This window comes from Sander vitreus, chromosome 16 (assembly GCF_031162955.1).
Source record: "Sander vitreus isolate 19-12246 chromosome 16, sanVit1, whole genome shotgun sequence".
In the NCBI taxonomy this organism is placed as follows: domain Eukaryota; kingdom Metazoa; phylum Chordata; class Actinopteri; order Perciformes; family Percidae; genus Sander; species Sander vitreus.
Window position 1 is genome coordinate 19,278,585 of NC_135870.1, and position 27,565 is coordinate 19,306,149.

A 27,565-nucleotide genomic window follows, 5' to 3' on the forward strand; every position below is an offset into this window, starting at 1 on the left:
ACTCCTAGGGGGAATCTCTGGCTTTTTAGCTGCTAAATGCTCCGAATGTTCATTGGGTAGTTGCTAACTTGTCTGTCTGCTCCTTTTTTGGGGAAAACAGCTGCCTGCTGCAGCGGTAGAAGAGGATGATGAGAGTAGTGAGACAAAAACCAAACAGAAACCAATGAGCTCGAAGATGCTAAAATGCTCTGTAGAGCTGAGGGGAACTAAAGAGTTGGGGTATAATCTTCTGCAAGGTTTGTTATGAGCGACCCTTTTCCCATAGTGAATAGCCATTTGATCCATTGTTAATATAAGAATATTGAGTGCAGCTTTTAACCAGTTTTTTTTGTCTTTAATATGCTTGGCAAGAACTAAAAAAAACCAATACCAACTGAAAGATCATATTTCAGCTTTACCCATGGTTGGTGATATAACAATTTTATATGTCAAAACACAATATTTATTTAAATGTGTCCATCATACACAACAATACAACTGCTGCTGTTGTTTGTAACAGGTGGGTTTGTTCCTACCTCAGTCACAGCGAAGCTGCGCTTCCCGCAGGGCACAACCTTGTACCATTTGTCATGCAGCGTGTCCATGAAGCCATCTGACTTGTACTGACTAACAAGCTCTGAGATGTTGGAGGTGAGTGGCGAGTTCTGAGGGAGTCCAATCCCATAGCCTACCGATGTACACACACACACACACACACACACACACACACACACACACACACACACACACACACACACAACGCAATTATTCCTCTGTCACAACATGTCATGTGCTGCCATTACATGTCTTCACCAGTTTGTAGCTGTGCACACAACTAAGGAAAATAACAGCTGATCAAAAAGAAGGGAGTCTTGGTAAATGTTGCCAGTGCTTCTCAAAAAAGCACCATTGTCTCTCGAAAACAAAGCAGGTACCTAATATTGTGAGTTAATGTCAAAATTTCTTAGCATGCCGGGAAAGTGGGACAAATTCAGCAACAGAAGTACCATGCCTCGGTAGGAAGTACACTGATTGATTTGTATCGCGTCCTGAAGGCTTAAGGGTGCATTAAGTAATTAACAACAACACTGGAATCTTGGACTGTGGTGGCCTGTAATGGAAGCAACCACCATGGGAACATCTTCACAGTGGGAGGACGGAGATTGCTAAATGGACCAGAGATTAACAGCAGACAGTTAGAGGATCTAAGCTGTTGAAAGCAAGAAGATTAACTGCTGTGCAAATGTTGAGTGATATTGTTAAATTCAGGGCTGTCCTAAAATGATCATGGTCAGTTAATCTGCGGTCATGCAGAAATACCTCTTAAAATATAGTGATATTTGAAATAACATCTTTATGAACACTGTTGTGATGCCAGAAATCGTATATACAGGGTGCGATTTGTGAAAAAAGCAGAAGGGGGGGGGGGTTGTTTGGTCATGCACAACACAAAACATGCACGAATTAAATCCCCCTTTCAATACCATGGATAGTGGTAGCAAGGCATGCCAAAACACTTATTTATGAACTTCAATATGGAAAATAATCTCTAAATGAAAAAGCATAACGTGGTGTCAACATAAAATACACCGCTTTCAAGCCGGAGACTACTAATCACCCAGGAAACGCTTGTTCGTTCCTTGGGAGACAGCAGGTTTCATATTTCAGATGCTGCAAAGTTATACATTGTTTGTTGGGCTATTTCGTTATTAAATTCACTTCTGAGACTTTTTTAAGCGAGAAATCAACTATATAAAGCTCAAATATGGGCTGTTTTACGAAAATTAATGGCTAATTGCACATTTGGTAAGACGTGTCGGACTTTAGCTAGGAGCTCCACACAGTCTGACGAGAAAGCGGCAACCTCCATACCCAGGAGCTGGCTGGCTGGCTGGAGCTGGGTGGCTGCCGGCATATCTAGAGTAGCTATATTTACAGTTTGAATTTCGTCATGCCACTTATAAAACATCTACCCCAAGATCTTATAAAGCTAACAATGGTGTCGGATTTCAATTTAATGCATTTTTTTGAACATTAGGGGTTTCGTTAGCTGCGACTGTCCCTTCAATCCTATGAGTACAGATCACGGCTAGTTAGCTTCATTTTCGGCGTAATTAGAGTATATTTACAGTTTGAATTTCGTCACGCCACTTATATAACATCTACTTCAAGGTCTTATAAAGCAACAATTGCGTCCGATTTCAATTTAATGCATTTTTGTGAATTCCAGAGGAATTCTAAGAGGAGGCTAGCCAGCTCTCATTGATAGCGCTCCATCCAGCCTCTATCAATGAGACTCGCGGACAAGAGGCGTTTATTTCCCCGATTGTTTGTTTAACTAACTCAACACATTATAATTACACACATTATAAGATTAACTGGAACCTGCGGTAAGAGATTGCTGGCGTAACAAGCTCACTGACCGCGCTCTCACTCACACACACCGGCCATTTAGCAGGAAGAGGGGAGCTGCAGGCCCTGGAGCTCTGTCAGGGCAGCGGCGTTTGGTAGTCCATTAACCCAAAAAACTGTGACTTTGCGCGGGTATGGAGTGCTGTGGGCTGCCAGCCGTGACGGAGCTCCATCTACCTCACAGCAGGCTGAGGTCTGTGAAGGAAGGCAGGCCGGGTGGCGAGGCAGCAACACAGGCAGCACCGGCCGCTGAACTCCGACACACAGTCGGACAAAATTTGCAATTAGCCATCAATTTTCGTAAAACGGCCCATATTTGACCTCTACATAGTTGATTTCTCGCATAAAAAAAGTCTCAGAAGTGAATTTAGTGGTAAAATAGCAGATGAACAATGTATACAATTTCTGAGATCTACGCGACCTATTCAGAAGACTAAGCTGATCTCAGATCAGTGGTGTAGCCTATGTAAATGTTTGGGCGTGACAAAGATAGAGACTAGAGCCAAATGAGGAGGAGCCGCCGATTTGACGTCAACTAGGCGGCTCGTTGAGATTTGACCGTTTTCAGAGGCAGTTTCAAATTGTGAGATTTGCAGAGGAAAGAGGTGTCAATGGGATTTTGAGGTTCTATGTATGTCCTAGTTACCCTCTAAACTGTCATTATTCAACTATGACAAGGTAAAATCGGTTTTGCATTCAATCACCCCTTTAACGGTCATCGCCGCATGATGCTCACTTTTCCGGTTTAAATTCAACTAAATTCAAAACTTCCATGGCTCCTGAAAGGACCGTCATCTGGCGGTGCCTGTAGCCGGCAGTCACCATTGGCGGCTAAACAACTGCCGCTGGTATCCGGCATCCCAGAGCTAAATACAACTGCCGCTCAGATTTTATCATTCTATGGCACTATAGACTGTTCACGTTAAAGCGCTTTACTTAGTTTTAAATATTTCTATTTTAGGTATATAATAGCCTATGGTCTATTGGTGAAGTACATACATACATTTTGTCCCACCGGTAATAAAAATAAGTCAGGAGAGGGACAAATCCCAGGCATCCCCTCCGGCAAATCGCACCCTGTATAATATATATTTTATTATTTTTATATATTTTTTTATTTTGTTCTCCTAAATAAGCAGGATATTTGTCTTATAATAAGCTGCCATGTGTTACCTTCTATAGCAAAGGGTTTCCCGACCGTTAGTGTTTTACAGTCTGCATCTATGGAGACCTCATAGTCCAGCAGAGCTTTGTCCATGATGAATGCATCCAGCCTCTGAGGGTCAGCCCTGTAAACACACAACAGATGTACTGAAAGTGCAATGCAAGTAGCAGATGTAGCAAAAAATATCACACTTTTTTGAGTGTTGAGCTGAAATGCAATGACGAGTTCTTGATTGAAATGGTGAGAGCTCAGCTTTAATACTTAACGAACTATAAAGCATTCATCTAATTACACTTTTTTTTGTTCAACCACTCAGCCATTCCACAAAAGAAAGATGGAGTGTCGACCTAAAGTATGCCCTCGAGTGTTCTGACAATCTGATCAGTGGCATTTGAAATGTTTTTGACGGATGACTGGACAGACCAACACATGGACGGATGGACTGGGACTGATCCATAGTCACTCTTCCAAATTCATTGGGGTGACAGATGTAACCATGGCACTAAGACAAATTTTACATCTTCTGGGGTTTTTCTGGGATTTACATTTTAAAGCAACCCTCTATAAAATGTACTTTTTAAACCTCCTGATGCGCAAACTTAAATTAAACTTACTTTGTCATCTCACTCCTGCTCTGCTACCCTGAGGTTTATTTTCTCAGTTTTTGTCCTCATGTCATACCTCTGACCTCACAGAGTGTGTTTAAAGAAAAAGAGAAGTTTGTTTTTTGTCTGTTTGGTAGGTGTTGGATGAAAACTGTATATGCTTTCACTTTATTTTATGGGTAGGGTAAAGCTGAATGGATCAGTGATGGGTGGACCGACTCTTCACAGAGTTCTTCTCATTGGTTCCGTCGAGTTGATACTGATGTAAATGTATCAAACCTTTCGAGTTTCAATACTTTTTGCAAACTATGGCATTTGTTTCTCTGTGACACAGTCAATTATAGTACATGCACTTCAGCTTCTACAACACAGCTGCTCCCCGTCCCACAAAACAACTCTTCAATGCATTTACCAGTCCTCATGATGTTCATGAACACACCAAAGTCTGAAAAATGACCATCCGAGGAGCATGTGAATGCACCATTAGCAGTGACCACTACCCAGCGATAATGGCAGCGAGTGGGACAAGTCAGGGATTTGTGAGCACTGGTACGTTCGGACAGTTTGGAAGGATAACTCCATACATACCGGACACTAAAAAGAGTCGTTGAAAAATATATTTTTTTTTCATTTTTGCCCATCACTTGAAGAGAGAGAAACAACAGTGGGGGTTTCTGTTTAGTGTCCAATAAATAAATTGGTTAAAGGTCCCATGGCATGACAATTTCACTTTATGAGGTTTTTTAACATTAATATGCGTTCCCCCTGCCTGCCTATGGTCCCCCAGTGGCTAGAAATCGCGATAGGTGTAAACCAAGCCCTGGGTATCCTGCTCTGCCTTTGAGAAAATGAAAGCTCAGATGGACCAATCTGGAATCTGCTCCTTATGATGTCATAAGGAGCGAGGTTACCTCCCCTTTCTCTGCTTTGCCCGCCCAGAGAATTTGGCCCGCCCATGAGAAAGAGAGAGACATCATGGCTTGCAAACAAGCAAAGTGGCAGTTGGTCAAGGCCACAGACCCACCCTCCACCTTGCCCCCCCCCTCTCTCCTCCTCAATAGCATTTAAAGCTACAGACACAAAGATACAGAAATGGCACATCGTAAGGAAAGCTCATTGTGGGACTGGCTCTAGTGGCTGTAATTCTGCACTAAGGCTGATTTTCGGGTAGGAGACTTCAGATACAGTATTAGGGGACCACTAAGGCCTATATAAAAGCATCAAAAAAGCAGCATGTCATGGGACCTTTAAAAGTGAGGAAAAAAATTAAACTGAACACAATGCTCAGAGAATGAAGTGTTTTGCTTTGTGCTTGTGTGTATTTTACAGAGACTTTCAGAAGGCCATTTACCACACTGAAAATGGGATGTAAAGGATTCAACAAACTTCTCCCTCAACCTTATGCCAGTGGTTTTCCAATACTTTTACTGGCCAAAAGCCAGTAAAATCACTGCCTGTCTGCCAGTTTCTGCCAATTTACCCACATTCCACGCTCCAAGTGTGTTATACAGAGGTGAGATAATAATTCACAACACTTTCAGCGAGGCTTTTACAAATCAACTCACAATGTCTTTACTGACAGGTACAGCCTACTGGGATACAAATGCGGCAAAGCCCTTTCTCAAGATATTCACTTTATTTTTTTGCTTGTTATCAAGGACAGTGTTTGTAATCCTGCACTATCTTCAAGCCACAAGCTGGCTGTTCATTATTACTGGTTGAAATTGGTTGGAGCATTTGTCCTTGGTCTTTTCACCATAGCACAGTATTGATGTTATGTATTTTATTATCAGAGGACTACCTTGACTTCAACCAATTACCTAACCTGTATGTTTAAAACATGTTGCCTGCCTGCATCATTTTCCTTCAGTAACGCTTGTAAAAGTAGCTGAATCATGTATTTGCATCTGGATGGCATCAGTAAAAAACTGCACTATAGTGACAAGGCACATTTCTGTGGTGTGGCTTTACTTAATATAAGTGATGTGTGACACAGCAGTTCCATTAATGCTAAATCCCCGAGGTAGATCAGGGGAAAGTCTCCACATCATGAAGTAAGACCTGTTTTCGGTTAAAATACTCTCTAGTAAATCGTTCTGTTTCAGGTGTGAGCTTGTGTTATGCAAGACTCTATTAAAGCATATAAAAGCATTGTTCCGAGTGTCTCTGCCCCTTTAATAAGCGAGCCAAAATTGAACAAGGCAGTTGTCCGACGGCTGATAATGCATCAGTCGGTGCACTTTCTGAAAATGCTCTAATTAAATAGCAGACAGGCTGCAGTTAGCAGTTGTTGCTTGTTTCAATTGCTGTCTATGGTGAGACATGTTCATTAAACTGAAACGCGATGGATGCATAGTGTGCAGGGTTGAGAACCAACAAAAGTGGAACTAGACCTCTAAATGTCAGTACATTTCCACAAACAATGGTTTTATAGTCAACAGTGTATGGATTTTTGTATCTACTTGTCACAGGGGTGAGGGAGAGTGGCAACAGGGGACAAGCCAAATGCTTCTACTGGTGGACGAAGCAGTGGCAGAGAACTGATGAGGGAAAGTGGAAACAGGTGGGAGAGTAGGCAGGAAGGCCTAATGAGGAAAGTGGGAACAGGTGTGTAGATGGGTGGGGCAATCATGTGTTGGTGATAGGAGAGAAAGTCCGAAGGCAGGCAGCGGATGGATGGAAAATGGCATCGAAAGGACAGAGAGACAGAATGTGACACTACTATATTAATAAAATAAAAAAACATATCATGATCAAAAATAGGATCATGATCAGGATTCAAAGTAAAATACAAAATAACATTTGAAGAATTTTGAAAAATGCTTCCAGTAAAAAAATGTCTCTGTTCCAAAAAAGAGAAGAAGATGATTTTTAAAGAAATATAACCGGCTTTGAAAGTTATCAGCCGATTGCATGGGTGTTATCAGTTGTTATTATTACCATAGATATGAGGCGATTATGGCCCTTCTCTTGGCTCAGTAGGCTGTTATCATCTATTGGAAGCTGGATCACACCATCTCTGTCAATATTACGTATGTCATGTAAAACAAGGTAGTATGAAGAGCAACTCTGCATTAAGAGGTAGGTTGGGGTGGTGGATGGGTTAAACAAACACAGGATTTTCACCTGGGAGACTGGTGTTCATGTCCCATGTGAGGCAAAATTCAACATTAACTTCTTTTTTAATTAAGTAGGCTACGTAAGTTAACTTTCTTACATAACATTCCTTATTTAATGGTCTGCAATAACTTTAATCTAAACAGCACCTTCAACACTTGTTCTAAGTATAAAGGTAACAATAGCAATCCCAACATCCTGTTTTATTTGGATTACAGTAATCTTTAGTTTATTCTCCCTATAGGGCTACTCCTGTCAATGCAGTATACAGTAGAAGCATTGAACTACAATGTAAGATTTAAGTGCCCAATGCACCCACTATGTGAATATTTAACCATGCCTGGTCAATTTGGGAGTAAACCCTGAGCACAGAGTATTAAAAGTTGCATTGCATGTATGCTGTCTTGTTCCCCTGTTGTAATTTTCTAAAGATTACATTTTCCCTTGAATCCTCTAATCAGCATTTTAGAAGCTCAGTAAAAAAAAAAGAAACTGGTTTCATCCATTAAAATTGTGTCCTCTGCCTGGGCCTTGCATTCAGCTGCTTTTTCTCACTGTATTCTGTTTTGCTCCACAGGGATGCCAGTTGAATATCGAAGCAGCTTAGGATGACAGCAATGGCAGGGTAAGGAGGAGGGTGAGATCTGAATGCAAACAGGCTGGCTTGTGATGGAGAATGACCGATTTTTCTTGGAAACACAACTCACATTCCCTTCTTCTTTTTTTCCATATGTGAAAAGTTCATTTTCAGGGAATGATGAAAGGACGAGATGACTGGTTGGATAGTTTAGAGAATATCAGAGGACATATGACAGTGTACCAGGATCAGCGACGACTACCACGAATGTTCAGTGTTTGCATGATGTACTGTATGTGGAGTGTCCGGTATAAGATTGTCTCACTTGAGCTCATGTATGCCATCTGGTGTTGCCGGGACATTGTATCTTCTCATGTACTCGTGCATCTCAGGGAAACTCTTCTTGAGGTAGTCCTCTGCGCTGCTTTCTCTCACTGTGGCAAATCGGAATCCCTGAGAGGGATGGTGCAACTGCAGAAAAGAAGAAACAAAGTCATCTTACCATTAGAATGCCTTCAAAAACATTATTGCTTATTAATATTGGATTCCTGTGAAACGCCATACTGATTTCTTCATTTTTTTTCTCTTTTCTTTTCTGACTCTCAATATCCCTGCACTCTTGTGATTCAGAGAGTTGGTGAGTTGGCAAAAGTATCAATTACATTACGCCAATTGCCCTTACAAAAGTGGTTTAATAATTACATTTAGTCTAAAAGACTGCACTTTCACAAGGGCACAGGGGCAATTCTAAAATTTAGAAAAGATACCTAATCTTCCAGTCTGCGGTTATATCAAGTGTACATCAATGTAAAAAATGATAATTCCACAATAGAGATTGAACTTGAGAGAGACTAAACAACCATCTTTGCAAAGACAGACAAAAATTGGTGTAAAACGGTGTAACAGAAATACAAATGAAACCTTGTCAATTTCAAAACCAAACTTCAAACGTCAACTTTAGAAACTGCCGTTGTTTGTAGTGTTGCACTTTCATGACTTCTGTACCTTTGGGTCATGTATCCCTGACAGTTGTTCGTAGGTCTTCTCCCCGACCATGACGGCAGCTAGATTAGCAGTGTAGGTGGACAGACAGAACAGACAGAAGATGGCCCAGAGGTTCATCAGCAGGCGGCCTGTCCAGCACTTTGGCGGCTTGATGGCCACCGTTCTCCCGAAGAGAATGGCGTAGCACACGTTTAGAGCTGAGGAGAAGGAGAACACCCGGTCGCGGTTGCGTCCACGTGGCGTCATACCAAATGGGCTGAACCACTCATACAGGGTGAGGAAGATGGCGGTGACGTGGAGAGAGACAAAGATGCCAAGCCACATGGACCAGTGGAGAGGCCACATGAAGGCACCAATGGGTGCAGCTGTGTCGCGAGTACGAACCTGGGCAGAGGTGGGGACGGGAGGGGGTGACACAGGATTGGAAAACTTTCATAAATGAAATTAGTGTTTTTAAGATATTGATGTTTTTTACAGGCTTCAGTGGGGTTAGGCCTGGACAATCAAAAAACAGGTGTGGCTGGAAACCAGAGAGTATTTGTGTCTCGTATATACAGGATTACCTTTTTGTTGCATATACACCCTCCGTGTGTATATGCCACGGCTGTTTCAGTGTCGCGTAAGGTGTTTGGTTTTTTACTCATAACAAATTCAGTAAATTAGATGAATGTTATACATAGGCTTGTTTCACCAATTGGGCTAGGAACTGAAACAGTCTCACGAAACGTCACGGAAGCATAATGAAGTAGCAAATTGGGAGCAGGCTAGATACGAATAAACACAAAACAGTTCACGCAGGGATGCTACAAATTCAAAAGCCTGGCATTGACTAGACAAACATTTCTTTCATAATCCAATGGAGTACTGGTTTCAAATGGAAATCTACTGGTAAAGGGCCTGTTTGAGACACTGGTGTTGGCTGGTGTGGTAGAGAGAGATACAGATAAAGGGGGCAAATATACTGTAGATACATACATATATACAAGAAACATCTATTGTAAATAAATCAGAACATCTCCCACTGTAGTGGCATGTTAAGAGGAACGGAGGGGAGAGTGATTACCTGTCAGCCGGGGAGACTAGGTACAGTAATTGTAGTAATAGGGTCACCCACATAGCTGTACGCTCACCAGTCTAGACCCATATGGGGAATTGCATCAGAATCCAATAACGTAGAGCTTGCAGTTATAAAACACTGCCATATTGATACTGACCAGCAGCATACCAAGCAGAGAGAGTTGAGATGAGGTCATTGACAGAGCTGTGAAGCATGGGGGCCAAAGAGTAACAGGAGTAAGATATATAAAAAGTGTAAAGAAAAAAACTAAACAAGATCTGTATAAAATGAGTTAAAAAGAAGTGCAGGAGAGGAAGAGCGAGAGAGCAGTACTGACCAGTATTCCCAGGCTGGTGGAGAAGAAGGGCGAGGTGAAGTCAATGACTTGGCTTCTGGCCGAATTGATGCTAAAAGATGTCACTGCCAGGTGGGCAGCGCCACTGAGCAGATCACCCACCAATCCTGTCCAGCGACCATTCTTGAACCCCCCATACTTCCCATCGCCTACAATATAGAGGTCGAAAGTGAAGCCCATGTCCTCTGCCAGCTTCTCCAGCAGGTCAATGCAGTAACCATAACAACACTTCTTCAGGTCTGTGGGAACAGAATCGTTGCGTCCCGCAAGGTTCTGGAAAAATCCTTTCAAAACCGAAGATTCATTGGTGAGCGGGTCGAGGCACAGCTGGCCCGCGGGACACAACCCATCCCCGTCCACCTCTCGGGTGAATACAAACGGGTGCTCCACCAGCGTCACCACCCGCATGTGCAGCCGCGTGGATCGGCGCCAGTCTCCTCCACCTCCAGGTCCCTGATAGCTTGGCCAGGCCCGCTGGTCCATCAGAACGTCCCCCCTGTGCCAGCGTCCCAGGCGGGTCCAGGTTGGCTGGCCTATGGGGTCCAGCTGGAGGGACCAGATGTAGTGATGGGCCTCTGAGATGACATTCTGGCTGTGAGTGTCTCTGGATATAAAACCGGTCTGGCCCTCAAATGATGTGTTGGATAGAAATCTGAGGGGAATGAAGGGAAAGAGAAAAAAATAAATGACAGGGGGAAAGGGAGGAGAGGTTGAAGGAGGATGAGCAAGAAACAGGATAGCAGAAGAGTTAGAGGAGGAAAGATCATTTTTAGTCTTTGCATACTTTAAGTTGACCTACACACACAGTATATCAGTATAGGGTTTCCTTCCTTGCAGGTGTATCCTATAACTAAAAGAAATAGTCAATAGTCAGGAGTATGAAAAGGTGTGGTGTGCGGTTACAACCGTAGTTTGAAGTTTGAAATTGCTTTCTTGCTTATATTATAAAGAAGTTATAGGACATCAAACTGAAATGGGTTTAAGCATTCAAAGCATTGCCACTATTCTCTATGGAAAGAAAATGCATTTGACCATTGTCAGAAATAATTGCATACTGCTTCTCAACAAAACACACATTTTGATGTATGTGGAATTAGTATGATAGCTGCAATCACTACTGCAAAGGTGGGTTATATTAGGCCGAATGATACTCGATGAGGCCATCAAAACGGCAGGCCAGATGTGAATTAAAATGACTAATTAAATACTACTTTTTTAAAGTATTAAATCACTTGGCTATAGTTACTGAAAGATTGTGGTCATGAGTTAAAAAGAAAAAACATAAATGGCAAACCAACAGCAGTCTCACTCATCAAAGCCACATGCTTTGTTGACTCATCGATCTACCGCAGTCCGCTCCCTGAGAGGCTTTGCTGTGCTGTGACAACTTTCATGTCCTGACAACATCATGCTACACTACTGCGGACTTTTGAACACGTAAAAATATGTCCTTGCAGGCATTTAAACACGACCAAAAAATGACCAATGCTGCAGTTTTGCTTAAAATTCAGAGTATGGTTGACAAAATCTGAAATTTCATGACCCTCCCACTGTACTTAAGTAGAAGATCTTCTTGATTGAAATTATTTCGTCTTGTATCGATGTATACAGCATATCTTATTTATGCAGGCAGACATGTCAAGTTAACTGCAAGATGCACAGCTGCTGAAGAAGTTTTCTGCTGGCTTGCTTTTTTTTGTACAATTGCCAATAAGAAAAGCACCTTTTCAGAAACTTTAGGATTCCTGTAGCTGGGATTTACAGGCTTAAATGTACGATTATATTTTACCCTTGGATGGTTTATACAAAAATCCCAATTTAAGGGTGTAACACCAGCACCGTAGAGGTGTATTATCTAGGTGTCCTCAGTGGCTGTCTGGAGTTTGTTTGTGTGTGTGTGTGTGTGTGTGTGTGTGTGTGTGTGTGACAGGATAAGAAGACAGACCATGGGCCAGTGACTACGCCATCTCTTTTACTGAGCCATGCTACTGGCTGTCTGAGAGTGTCAGATACTGGAGCAGGCACGCACGCGCACATGCACACGCACACACACACACACACACACACACTAAAAGAAAGAAAGCAGGCATCCATCCTGTGCAATGAGATTTACACCTCTCGAAATGACTTCAGGAGGTAGTGACGTAAATGATGTGACCTTTTAGATATGTCTCTTTCGTGTCACCTTGCTCACAGTTTAAAAAATCCCTTTTCCACCACCTTGTCTACTTTCCTACATCTTTAACCGGTGGTAAGTCAACCTGACAACTCAACTAGTGTGTCTGAAGGTCAGTGTCTTCACCGCGGCTTGTAGATGTTAAGCTACTTGGGGAGTGTGTCTTTTATCTCGTACACAATGGAAGTGACATGCACCTACACATTCCTGACAGTGCACAGTCTGTAGCATGTTTAAAGTAAAATGTCACACTGACTTAAAAGGGCACATATTGTACTAGTTAATATTTCGTGTTTAGTCAAGACATCAATACGATTTCAGTGTGTATTATTGTTGGAATGTGAAGTGACAGACGGTTTCAGACTAGCAGGGTATGTCGGCAGAGTGGAGTCTTATAAGGGGAGCTGAGTTTCATGATTTTGCCTGCAGCTGAAAGCCGCATCTTAGAAAGTCAGAGATGCTCTCTTTCACTCAAAGGTCACTCCAACATTGGTCTATCCCGCTAGTGTAACAAACATGACATGCTACAACTAACACTAATAGAAATGTTAAGTGAAAAAAAGATAAGTGCTGTGAGTGTACATGTGGATTTTCTCATGGAGCTCTTTCTAAGGGATTTGATGGGCCATTTTCTGTCATGCATGAATGAGGAGCAGGCAGGGAGCAGTGAGTAGAAAACCCTGCAGAGTGGAGTGACTACACTGACTGTGGAGCAGTAATTGCTGCCACTCCACTCACATAATCAGAACTCCAGGGTACTCATTACAACCGGGCTCAATCCTTATTGGCTCCACAGACATCGATGAACTATTGATTTGCTCTAATCAGACCGGTTTGCAGTGGTCGGACTGACACACCCACATGACTGCTGTGCCTGTGATGACGTAGAATGTTTGTGAAGTCAGGTATGGTCTAGAAACCAGAACATTGCATTACCTTCACAGTCTGGAGTCAGTTATTTCCTGTTCTATAGTATTCATTTCCAGTAGTGGAATGTAACTACACATTTACATTAATGAGGTGCTTGAACTTTACTTGAGTATTACCATTTTATACTTCTACTTCGCTACAATAGGGAAATACTCTACTTTTTACTCAACTGCATCATTTTGATATTTGTTATAGTTGCTAATAACTTAACACATTTAGATTTAAAGAAATGCAATAGATTTATTAAATATGATGCATTGTTTTAGATGAAACTATGCAAATGTTGGTAAAATCACTCACAAACGACATTTTTCTGCAATATGTACTCTTGATGCGCAATATGTCATTTTTTTGTTGCTAGGGATCTCTCAATCAAAACAACAACAAAAGACGGAGCAATGGCATCATTGCAGTCAGTTTCTTACAGTTAGGATTCCTGCAGTTTTCCTCATTCAGGAGGTTTTTACATCCTGCCAAATTATCCGCAGAGGTCTCCTCCTCTCCAAAACAAACAGACAGGGTGAAATAAACCGGTAAAAAAACTTAGTTTTATGTTAAAAATCAGTGTTTCTCCATTGATTTGTGGCACATCGGGGGAGAATCTGGAGCCAAGCTGCCGCTAACCTTTGCTCAGCTGGTCAATGACTTAAATCCTTCATCCAGTTAAAATATATAGTTGAAACCGACCAAGATCTATAAAGTCTATTGTACAAATAGTGGCTGACAACTGAATAAAAAGTCAATTTATGACTTCTGGCAGACAACCAGACTCATACACAAAGGAGATATGACACCATTGACAGGCGACAGACTTCTCTGGGTTTTAACATTGTTGGAAACATTTGGGATACTGTAAGTACACAACTCAATACAATATATAACATAGGTCTAGTCGTTTTTAGACATTTGAATGTGGAAAAGTTACATATTAGATCTTTAAGTTAATTAATACTTATGTGCTTGTACTTAAATCAAATGTTTAATAAAGGACAACATACAGGAGTATTTTTACAGTCTGGTCGTGCTGCTTTTACTTCGGTAAAGGATCTGAATACTTCCTTCGCTCCTGGTGTGGTATGGTGCGTGGCGGAGGACGGAACAAAACCGGAATGCAGCACAGACGTGCCCAGTGGAGAATCGGGGTTATGGTCTTCAAGTTCTTAAGTCAAAAAGCTTTTTGTCCAGCAAGCTGATGACTCATGCAAGGACGGTTGCATGTTGGATATATTGTCAGGGGTTTCTTGTCAGGGTTGATGACTGTCAAACAAGACATTGACTTGTAACTACATCTGCTACAGCACCTCATACTCTCTAAATAAAAACAACACTTTACATTTTTATACAAGACGACATGATTCATTTCTCCCCCATGAATGGAGAAAATGGTGGCGAGTGACGTCTGAGTGAATCACATCTATTACACAGCGACACTAACTCAATGTCATGTCTGCCTCGTGTTCTTTTCTCATGAATCACCCAACAAAAGATTCAACAAAAGATTTTGAGCTTAAAGCAGGGTATAACCATAAAAGTTGCATTTATGTTCAGGTCACTGGACATGTAAAAGGGGGAGTGAGCTAAAAAGCAAGCTGAGGAAAATGGATGGAAGTAAACTCAAATTTTCCTATCGTATATGGCTTGCAAAATATAAATCAACAACATTAAAGATATAAAAAATATACAGAAATAAGCAAATGCTGCTGCCTTTTTAACAGCATAAAAAGTGTCTGCCAAAGGGCATCCCGCCGAAACCAATTCTTCCTGAAGCAAACTTATTACTTACATTGATTCAGAATATGTAACCCTCAAAGGGAACATTTCTTATATAGCTTTTTCTATCTTTATAGCTCAGCTGGCAGACAAATCAGGATTGGCTTTAGTGGACATGCATCACTTTAAAATGATTTTTATCACGAAAGATTGTCTTTGTTGAGAAAAAAAAGAATAAGAGAAGCTTATGACATTTATTCTGGCTATATCTTATCTGTTAATACAGGACTTTTGCCCCCTGGAGTTTATCTGTGTCTGCATCTCCAGGGATTATTTACAGTATTTACATGATATTGTATTTTGCTTGTTATTTTTCCACTCTGTGTCTCTCTTTCTTTTACTGCACCCTGCTTTTTTTCTCTTCCCCTGCTTTGTTATCATATCTTTTGCCACCTACCCAGTAATTCTCCTCTCTCAGCTTCTCAGTCTGTTGGACAATCCTTATCAGTGCCTCTCATAGGCTTATACACACTATAAATAGGCTGCAGATACTTTGGAAAAGCACTGTGTTGTTCTTCTCCCTTTCAATAGGAGCATAACTATACTATACACACATCACTTGTAGGTGTAAGTCTACCACCATGCACACTGATATTTATCTGGCAAAATGTTATTACATAATGGTTACCACAATTTAAACATTTGTCATTATCTAGGATGATTTGGGGATTTTTTTTCAGGTGTATATATGTCAGAATTAGAACGAAAAAATACACAATAAATCCAATTAACCACTATGAAACTTGAAAGGCTTGGATTTCTATCTCCATATTCCTTTACTATGGAAGCTGGTCCTGAAGGCTACACTTAGAGTGTAGGCTAACGTTGGCGGCTTATGCTCTATGGCAGCGGTCATCAACTACATTTTTCCAAGGGCCAGAATGTTTCTAAGCAGACTAGGAGGCAGTTCACTGAGGAGTGATGGTTAAAGTCTGTGAATACGTGCATACTACATGGTAGTGGAAAATGCTTACAGAAAGAAATGGCTGATGTCAGGTAATGGTGAATGATGAATGGACAGATAAGCAGGCTATGCATTCGTCATGTACGCCCCATTTGCAATGAAACGATGCCGTTGCAAAATAATACAACCAGCATCATCATCAACAATGAAGAACGCGAACATAACGATCGCGTCATTCACGTGCATATTAAGTAGCCACATGTATCTGTTTTGGTCTTATAATACATCCACAGGTTTACCGCTCCAGCGGAGAGGATGGCTCGTTCAGCCAGCAGTTAAATTTATAAGAATTTGTCCAAATTTCAAGATTCTTAGCAAACTACGATAAACAGTTAGACTACAGACAGACAGCTTTTGTTTTAGCTTGTTTGTAAAAGTTCGCTATTTGCAGAGTAGAGCTGTGTTCGCATAAAAACAGCGCAGTGGACAAGAGTGGACTGAGCAGACAGAGCAGATTGAAATATCACTTTCTACATGTTTATGCCGGTCTACACAGGTGAGTGCATTGATAAGTATTGACTTTTTACTCACAAAGGTTTTATTGTAGCCTGCTTACAGTAACGAGACTAGCGTGAGTTGATATGCCCCAGCGGCCATTGGTAATACTCTTTGTATGTTTTAACGCACACACATCTCGGCTCAGCTGTGTGTGTGGAGCGCAGGCATCGTTGTGCAGAATCCCGGCATGTGAATAGAGATGCAAATACAGGGGCTGGGTTTGTGCTCCACTTGTGTAATGTTACCTGCTGTAAATGCTTGAAATGCTAAATAACAGAACGCATTTTTTCCACTTCACATTTTCTGAATTCATGATTATTATGCGGGCCAGACTAAACGCTTTAGGATGTGGCCCGCGGGGCTCTTTTGGATATGGTATAACTTTAAACTCCAGCAATCACAGCCACATTCGTTATCAGGCTTAATATTTTTAGGTTCACCAAAGACAAGTGAAACATACAGTACTACAGTGTGCCACTACCCATGCAATGAACCCTTTTACAAGATGGAATAAGCACAGTACACCAGAAGTATCCATAGAGCACCTGTATGTGAACACCACAGAAACCCAGCAGCTACTCCATTGTCTTCGATTGAAACATGCTGTTCAAAAATACGTACAATAAAACTCTCTCTCTAAACCTCTGTCTTGCTTGATCAAAAATGATCTTAAATATCTAAGCAGCTTACAGAATTAATTAGAATGAAATGAACAATGCAATGTTTTTTTTTAATTTCCATGTCTAGATGTCGTCATCAACTAGTGAGGATGAAGACATTTTTCCCTGGAACATAAAGCTACAAATAAACGACACAAACATACAAAATGCTCGCCTAGGAATACACCAAATCTTTGTTGTTGTTTTATTAAAAAGATTACGTCACTTTATCACATAATATTCACAGTCTGTGTGAAAGTACTTATGACAAAAACAACTGTAAAAGAAAATATATTGACGTGCAAATTACTTGACTACAAAAAAAAACCCGACCCTGGTGTGTAAAGGCCTTTATCCTCAATTTTGTAATATATAAATATATATTATATATATTATATATATATATATATATATATATATATATATTATATATATATATTATATATATATATATATATATATATATGTATAGCCATGAAGTGCATATTTAACTTGTTTTCAAAAAAGACAGCTGGACACATTAAAATGTCACCTAGAGGCAGTGTTTTCAACCTACTCATGATGCTAACTTTAGCTTAGCTCAACTATAAATGAGACGTCTTCTTTTGTCTACCCTCCTTTGAGGAGCATAAAAACCTAATTTAGATCCCTGTTAGATTTTTATATTCCTAACATAAAAGTGATTTTGACATTTACTTTGAAAGGCAGGACATTTTTGCCTGAAAAAAAAAGTCTTAGAAAGAGTCTTTGCTAAACAGGACACAGAGATCCTGTAAATGTGCCATCGCTGTGCAGCACAAAACGTATACTCCAGTGTCCCTTATGGGCTATTTTATGAATAGAATGGTACAATGATTTTCCCCATAGGACCAACTGAATGAATGACAAAAAAGGGCAGCTCTCAGAGTGCTCACTTAATGGAACCAAATGATAAATAAATATAAAATGTGGCCATCAGGATGAGGATGGTACAACCTGATGGAAGCCTGAGAAAGCAAATGGAGAGAGGAATGAAAGTAATAATAAACTAATGAATTAGCGAAGCAGAAAAGCAAGAAATAAGTGATTGACCCTGCTCAAAATAAATAGAGATGAATTAATCATCTGATTTCTCCTAATGGAATCCTAATCTTTCTACATTATTAGATTAGTTTTGCTTTATTTTTCATACCATGTCAGCATATTTAGTCTATGAATATTCTAATCATGCAGAAGAAAATTGATCTCGGGACATTTTACATTTTTGGTCAGAAGTAAAAAATTGGCAGGATTCCTCTAAAACACGTTCCATTCTAAAAATCAAACTTCCCCTCAGGCCCCTTTTACACAGCAGCCAAACATGACACATCAACTGGCTGATCAGCTCTCACTTCCCTGAAGCAATTTCCCTAAAACTGAGCAAATTGAAATTGGGAAATTGCAATTAGCAATTTCAGTTGAGAGTTCTTGCATACACACATACATTTGTTTTCCCCAAACATTTCAAATATTAAATGATTACATATTTAAAGAAAAATCACACTGAAAGTAAAATGCATTTAGACTTATTTTGAATGTTATTGAGGCTACACCCAAATCATTTTAATACCGGCAGAAAAAGCATGTAATGTTGGTGAGTTCAACTTCTGCAGTGAGCTCTGAAGGGGACATTTTATGTTTTACTCCTACATTAGGATTTGCCACATACTTTATGGAGAAAAAAAAAAAAAAGTAGAGCCCACCTACTTTGTGTTAACTACTTAATAATTTATACTTTTTATAGATTCCCAATGGGGAAATTACAATTTACACTCTGTTGTTATTATAAACTGCACACAAACAGGTCCTTTTACATGCACTAAGCAGTTCAGTGCCTTGCTCAAGGGGCACCTTAGCAGTGCCAAGGAGGTGAACTGGCACCTCTCAAGCTACCAGTCCACCTCCGTATTTCGGTCCATACGGGGACTTGATCCAGCGACCCTCTGGTTCCCAACCCAACTCCCTACGGACTGAGCTACTGCCACCATACAGTGGTTCTTGTTCACATTCCGTATCATCTTTTTCATTAAGTCTGAAACGCCAGGAGCTGTTAACAACATGGCCTGGTGCATCTTGATGAATGAGGAACACACAATTATTTAACCTCTAATTACTATCTGATTCTATATGAAATGTCCCACTTAACTCCTCATTCATTACATATTAATCATCCATGCGGAAGTCCCTAATCTGACACCTGCTCACCTGTTTTATTGCATAGCTTGGAGGAAAACATCTGGGTAAATATCTGGCCAAATGTTCATCTTATTCAGGTGTTTGCTCTTCAACTTGTCATTTATCTTTGTGCAGTGCGGATGAGGATTAGGTTGTACAAATTAATTAGGCCATCATCTTGATTGCTTTATTATTTTTTTGTGGCTACTTATCTTTTTAGCTTTTAGCATCTTTTGTGGCATTCAAGATTTTACTTTCTTAATGTGTTTTACTTATGTGTTTTATCACCATACAAATGGAATAAAATAAAACTTAAACATTTTCAAGCAGCTGTTAACTGTGTGGATTTTTCTGGAAATGGTTTGGCATCTAGCCGGTGGTTTCTACAATGCATCACCTGCCCTAATCCTCTACATACAGTTATCTGATGACAAACACCTCTATACATCATCAGCTATTTCCCCCTGTGAATGGTTTATTGCGTGGCCAGCAACTCTGCTGCAACCATAAGTCCATAATAATCATGCAATAGATTTCCTGAAGGGTTTCAAAGTCCAGCTCGAGAACCGCCAAAGCTTCTCTGTTGCTCATCTGTCACACACTCTCTGGCTTCAACACTATTGACAACATTTCCCTTCCAGGTCAGCCTATGCACCAAGCACCTGGTGCCACAGCCACAACACCGAACCGAAGGGAGTCCCATCACTGCAACAGAAATGTCTAAAATGACTGAAAGTGACAGCAGGTTTTTCAAGGGTGTAACATGTTGGTCTTAAGATAGTCTCACTTTGCCAGACCTTCCTCCACAGCGCTGCGGAGGAGGGTCTAGCTAGTCCAAACAGCATTCTGGGATGGGAGAAAAATGTGCCGTGGTTTATTGGCATTTCTTTAAACCGATCACAATTGTCTTGGGCGCCGGACAGAGCCATGGTGCCTCTGCAAAATAGCCTCGGGAAGGAACTTGTTTTGGTGGAACATGTGTACGTTCAAAAGTTGTTTTAGTTTAACAGAAAACTCAGATTGGACAGATAGTCTAGCTAGCTGTCTGGATTTACCCTGCAGAGATCTGAGGAACTGTTAACCATAGTCCTAGAGCTGGGCAATATATCAATATTATATCGATATCGTGATATCAGACTAGATATCGTCTTAGATTTTGGATATCGTAATATGGCATAAGTGTTGTCTTTTCCTGGTTTTAAAGGCTGCATTACAGTAAAGTGATGTCATTTTCTGAATTTACCAGACTGTTGTAACTGTTCTATTACTTGCCTTTACCCACTAAGTCATTACATCCACATTACTGATGATTATTTATCAAAAATCACATTGTGTAAATATTTTGTGAAAGCACCAATAGTCAACACTACAATATCGTTGCGGTATCGATATCGAGGTATTTGGTCAAAAATGTGATTTTTTTCCATATCGCCCAGCCCGACATAGTCCTCATAAATCGACTGGAGTTTAAAATTCCAACACAAAGAAAACGTTGGGTAATGAGTGAAAAGAGTGAAATCTGGTGGAAATTTCATCAGGAAGTGGAACATCGCAGATATAGACTAGTCTCAAGATAAATCTTAGATGATTAACTTGGTAGGAAAGAACAAACTATCTGTAAAGAAATGGATAATTTAAGGATACATTGTTCTTTGGCGAGCTGTTGACAACTTGCACACACATACTGTATATCCTGTGAAAAGAGGTCACAACTAAACATTGCTTAATTTTTTTAGACCAAAACCTTGGGAACCACTGATGCCGAAAAGGACCAGCAAACTCTTAACAGAATAGTTTAAATGTTTATCATGATCATCCAAATTGATTTAAAAAAAAAATGTAATGCCAGTGCTTTTTAAAGACACCAATCTAGAAAAAATAGTGTTTTTAAGATAAGTGATTAAATAGGGGGTGACATAAGAAAATCCCTTGGTTGAATAAAGGTTTGCACACATGAAAGTGCACGACAACTTTTGGAACAACATACATGTGTCCTATATCTGCTGTAACACAGGAAAACAACACCACATTAAGGAACCATTTCGGGCTTTTTTATAATACAGAGGTGAAATAGGGCATTTTAATACCCCTTCATTATACAACTTAAAAACAATCGAAACAGGCGAACTAACATCAGTAGTATATATGTCAATGCACTGTGTTTATGAAAAACTGGATTTTACAGTTTTTTTCAACTGCTTACACACAAAATCTTTTCATGTCACACGATTTTTGAAACCTCTCACTCAAAGTGCAAAATTAGACAACAAATCTCCAAAACCATCAGCTATTTCTCAGCCTTTCACTCAGTTTTCAATCGCATAAAACACTTTTTTACACTACACACAATTCTCTACCTAAAACACAAAAATGTAACAGGGAGTGACTTGCTTTCCGTTTCTAAACACAACCAATCAAAATGCTACACTTATTTACCAGGACACACACACTCCTCACATGTGCAAACACATTATGTCATAACTGAACACTAACCAACCACTACTTTAGTATAGGCCTATACAGAGGTCAAAGGTCAGATTAACTGTTTTGAACAATGGATGCCAACAATAGACAGAGAGCAAGGGGAGGAGGAGGGACAGAGAGGGGGCGACAACGAGGAGGAGGAAGAGGAGGAGAGCCATCTCTGATGAGATCAGGGCCACACTTATTCATCATGTGATCAACCACGGATTGACTACGAGAAAAGCCTCTTGAGCTTTACAATGGTGTCCATACTGCATGCAACTCTCTAATGACTATTTCAGCATTACAAATCAATCAGACTTTGTTTGTGCATACATACAATCATGCTACTGTATACAACACTGTGCTACTCTTACAAACGTAATGTTTTGCCCAATAAATATTTTCTGTTTTACTGTAACATTGCATTGTTGTTTACAGTGCACTTTTCAACCCCTCTCAGCAGATAACTGTCACTCTAGAACATTGTAAATGTAGATATAGGCCTATGAAAGACAAGAGAGCTTTAGATTTAGAACAGTGTGTACATGATATATCCAAAAATGTATTTTTGTTTGCCATTTGATGCAAATGCTTCATTTTGAGATGTGTTTATGACATTTTGAATGCAGTGTTTCATTTTGAAGGAGATGTGAGGCATTTTGCATTTTGTGTGTGCAGTTTTGGGAATTGTGTGTAGAGTTTTGAAAAAAGGAGACATAGTTTTGAAAACGTGTGTAAGCAGTTGGAAAAAAACTGTAAGGTTAAATATTGTATAAAAAAGTACAATCATATGCAGGTATTTATAACCTCTCTTAAATCTCATCCTGTGCCTTCTATCTGTTATTGTCCTAACTCATTCATATCCCCAGATCCCTAGCTGAACTCAGACTTAATAAAAATAGCGTTATTATAGAATGATATCAAACTTTAATGTATCCAAGCACTTCTCCGGTGTCTACATGTCAGCCCTGAAGCAACATACGTCAACATTGCTTTCAAAATAGATAAAGTCTGACTTTCAGCAACTTCCATGTGCAAATATCAGCTTCTTCCTCTGCAGAACTTCCGTCAACTACAACCTTTCACCACACCCTTAATTCGTTTATATATCTCACTGTCCCTCAGGGAGTCTGCAGGCCCTTGAGCATTCTGTCATCGTGTGGAATATCATGACTTAAAGGGACAATTCTGCTCTATCTATCTAAATGAGGGATATGTTGTGGAAAAAGCCTGCAGTTCTTTCCAATGTTCTCTTTGTCTCTGGGGCTCAGTCGGCCACAGCTGCAAAATCTGCTCTACTTCCAGACACCAGTTACATCACTGATGTCCGGAAGAACTACAGCTACTTCAGCTTTGGTAGCTGGGGGCGCAATGCCGTTAACAAACTTCCCTGATCGCAGGGCAATTTCGGGGCGTTTTTTGTTGGCCTCTGAAGGAGTGACAGTCGCCAACGAGGAGCCGGGCCAGCAGAGAGAGACCACTGGGGGAATACATCATGTGGAGTAGATACTACGTGAATTATAATTATATCTTTGAGTCACTCCCCTCTGGCAGGAGAGAACAGTTTTTTCCCTTCCGCCACTAGCCTTATGAACAAGGCCCGGAACCCACCCTGACACTCTCCACACTCCACCTCTGGTTCTACATGCCACCGTACTTACTCTGCTGTACTGCTCTTTTTTAGTTTAGACATGCACCTACAACACCAAGACAAATTCCTTGTATGTGTAAAAAACCTACTTGGCAATAAAGCTTTTCTGATTCCGATTCTGATTCTGACAAGGAATAAATGAACTATTTCTTCAATGGACTGCATTTACCATCAGTACTGATTGGACATCCACATTTAAGGTGCCGGATTTTCCCTTTAATGAAGCAGTCATGGCATTTGCTTAGTAAAAAACAATAGACAAGGCTTGGAGTAATGTCAAAAAACAACCTATGGCTATATAGAGACAACAAAAACACTGGTTTCCAGCTTCTTGGTAAGTACAAAAAACACTTAAAAAAAACTATAAAGCTCTTTGCACCCACAGGTCGGCTGCATTTAACATCTGTGATACAACTGAAAAAAAAGACACAGGTGACAGGTCAGCGTATCTGATTAGCTAAACTAGGCTGCCTCCACGATCAGATTCAAGATCGTTTTAAAAAAGAAAAGGAAAAGGAAACCAATAAAATTGTTAGACTGCACAACAATAGGTAATAGATGATGATCACAACCTTGATTGAATTTATCTCCAATCTTTACAACCAAGAGAGACATATATAAATTGGACTGTGAAGGCAATGGGGCAGTCCAAACGATCTCACGGTATAACAAAAACTGAATTACAAAAGAAGGAATAACATTTCTGAGAGAATACTGCCTTTTTTCTGTCTTTGCAGGTTACATACAAACAGCGGGTCACAGTATCATATATTGCTATCTGATACTAATTTTCCTGAGCCAGGCATATGGCTGACTTTTCCAAATCTCAGGTGTGTGAAACAGCTTGGATTAGACCCACTATACATGGGAAGTTAAATCTCTTAAAGTGAATCTCCTGCCTTCACAGGGTCAATGACAGGGCTCTTATAATCCTGCTAAAAGGTCCTGTAACACGTTCTTCGTTCTGTGATACATAAAACAATGGCGGACTAATCAACACTTAGTACATCTTAAAATGAACCAAAGAAATGTAAGTACAACCAGAAATCTCCTCCAGGCTCTACAAGCTCATCACGTTTCAATAATTCCCTCCCCTGGGCCGATCATCCTGCTGATTCAGGTGTTTCGAGGAGAATCTCGGTCGGAAAGGTCACACTCTTATGTAAATGATATGGTGTGTGATCACACACTCTCCATCACTCATATCTTACTGTAGCACTATAAAGTAGAGTGGCCCAGCTGCAGATTGTGGCTAAATACAATTCATTACACCTTATCATTTTACCACGCTGCAGCAGTTATTGGGTGTATGTAGTGTGTGCTCAAATAAGCTGTTTCTGTAGAAGATTCCAGTCTGACATTGCAGCTGGGCTGTGACCAAACAACTGCACTATGTGAGAGAAGTACATTCTCTCACAACGAAAGGATTATAGAGGAGACAAAGTAGAAACAGGAAGCTGAATCACATACGTAAACAGCACCATGGAGGGGGGAGAGAATGAGGATTGTTGATTGTTGCTGAATGCGGCAGGCATTCGTTTGTTTTTTTAGCAAAATGGTTATAAGAAACCCCTGTATGCTCCAGAGACAACTTCCCACAGCAGACAGGCAAAGTTAGCTAGTAGCTTGCATAAATATTTTCCTCAGGATTTGGCTAAAAAGACTTACACGTGCCAGGTTGCCCAGGAACATAACTCCAAATGAATGCTAATGTCTCTCTGTGTCTGCTGGATGTGAACATAGGCAACTGTTTGCTAACAAGTTTGCAATATCAACAGCCTATTTCTGCTGACTCCAAGTGGCCAGGTTTAAATTGCAGATAGATCTTTAAACCATACGGAAATTAGTGGAAACTAAAAGATGCCTGGAAGACAGACAAAGTGCATCCACATTTCTTAAACACAACAGCATGGTTTGCAAAATGGCTAACTGTGAAGCATCATCAACATCATAAAATCGTTACATTGTCACATTACTTATGTCATTGCATTTCATTTTCTGAAAATGTGTGGGTGCAATCAGGACTTAAGTGTCCACGTGATTCCCTACCTTGACAAGTATTCCCCCGAGCTGCCGTTGCTCTGTTGTACATCCATACAGTTAGTAGTCCCAGGAATGAGTGCCAGGGCAGGATTCACTTGGGCTGCACTGCCCACCGCCCGCGCGACCAGCTCCACTGAGTCATGGACATAGTGATCCAGAGAAGGGGAACCCATGACGCCGTGTGCAAGTAGCCCCAGGGGCAACCCCTCTGTTCTCAGCTCCACCACATTCTGGCTGTCCCCCAAAACCCAGTGAAACTCTGGGAGCGCCATCCGACTGGCCAGCGTCCACAGACGCCGCACCTCGCGGATCTCGCACCCAAAGGTCACCACTGCCCTTGTGGATGAAGGTTCCCTCAGGGCATCCAGCTGCCGCATGAGAGCTTGCTGCTGGTCCGATTTAACGGCAGAGGTGGACGAAGTAGCGGAGGGAGAGAAGTAAGGCAAAGACGACGATGAGGATGACGACGCCTCTGCTCCTGTTGCGACACCTGAGGCCACTCCTGAGTGTGATGATGAAGAAGAAAGCGGTGACGAGGTTGAGGCGGTAGATGTCAGGTTGACAAGAGTGCCCAGGTGGAAGCGGGTGTTGTTCTTAATGAGGAGCAGGAAGTCGCTAATGTCCCACTCCTGACAGAGCAGAATACTGAAGTCCCACCAGCCATTCATCATCAGCAAGGTAGAGAGGAGACGGGACGGTGGGGCCTCCACGGTCCGCATCGCCAGTTGGAAATGGAGAGGATTCTGTGGGGAGATTGGAAAAAGGGGAATGGGTGAATGAGCAAGTCATTTTGACAAAAGAAGGGAATTAGTGTAAAAGGGATGGAAGCGATATGAGGAAAGAGCATATGGAATGGGATAGAGATGAAGGACAGTTAAACAAATAAACAGGAAATGTGATAAACAAGTAGTGATGGGGAGGACAAAGGGTTGGCGAGGGTCAATTGGATTTCATAGAGGCCAGAGAGATAGGAGAAAAAAACATTACATTAGAGGATGGTTCTTGGAATAAAGGTTAGAGGGAGGCAAAATAGGGACAATGGAAGGATAGTGGAGGAGAAGGTTAGGTGCAACATTCCGGAAGAAAAGTGTGACAATAGGAAGATGGGGCACCAGGAAGGAGAAATAGATGTAGTAGAGCGGAGAAGAGAAAAAAAAAGGAAGAAAAAAAAAGACAGAAAGGTTATAAATCCAACAGCAGAATTACTTTCTATCTTAGAATTCAATTTGTTCCTAGAGAACAAACACAGCCTGCTATATCAAATGCATTTCAGCCTCCACTTACCTGCTCCCATGAATATAATTTGTCACATCATAAGAAGTACACTACATCTATCGTTTTCTATTTGTATTTTAAGCAACACCTAAAACCTGAAGAAACTCAATGGGGCCTTTCACATACTGTACTTGGTCATTTCCACCTTTTTTGAATTCACTTTTTAATTCACCACTGATTTGCAATTCATGAGTTCATCAGATGATTGATGAGGCCTGGGCAGATTAATGGGTATGAGCACGGCAACGGTGTGTGATTCCCACCTGGACCAGGAATGATAAGAGATGTGGTCTCATAGTGGTGTCAGGTGCTGTGATGAAAACCATCCACCGAATGACTAAATACTCAAGGAAGATACTCTAATGAGAAGCTTTATTATGCTCTGTTTTATATACAAAAATGTATTTCTGCAATAGCTTCGCCAAAGATATAAATGGGATGAATGTTTGTTTCTGTTTTTCATTATATTCTGGTCTGAGTATATAATGTTGGAATTCTGACGTAAACAGGAACTCAAATATAGTTTGTATTATGTAAGAGGCTTGGTACTTGCTTGCCTTGTAGTTTGGGAAATGGTCTTGCTGGCTCGATGGTGTTTTAAGCGCCCAATGTCGACTTCAAGGCAGCATTGCGACCATCGACTTCAAGGCACCTAACCCTAACCATTG

General features: G+C 40.8%; 1 protein-coding gene across 1 annotated transcript in view; it reads right to left on the reverse strand.

Annotated features, from left to right (window-relative positions):
- The window catches only part of grin3a (glutamate receptor, ionotropic, N-methyl-D-aspartate 3A), a 51,316-nt gene that overhangs the window by 14,929 nt on the left and 8,822 nt on the right, over positions 1–27,565 (reverse strand). Inside the window, exons 2-7 of the mRNA XM_078271730.1 lie at positions 25,629–26,365; positions 10,255–10,924; positions 8,861–9,244; positions 8,181–8,326; positions 3,565–3,680; positions 516–667 (exon numbers count right to left, since the gene is read on the reverse strand). Coding sequence (XP_078127856.1) covers positions 516–667; positions 3,565–3,680; positions 8,181–8,326; positions 8,861–9,244; positions 10,255–10,924; positions 25,629–26,365 — 2,205 coding nt within the window. The remainder of the gene's footprint in view (positions 1–515; positions 668–3,564; positions 3,681–8,180; positions 8,327–8,860; positions 9,245–10,254; positions 10,925–25,628; positions 26,366–27,565) is intronic.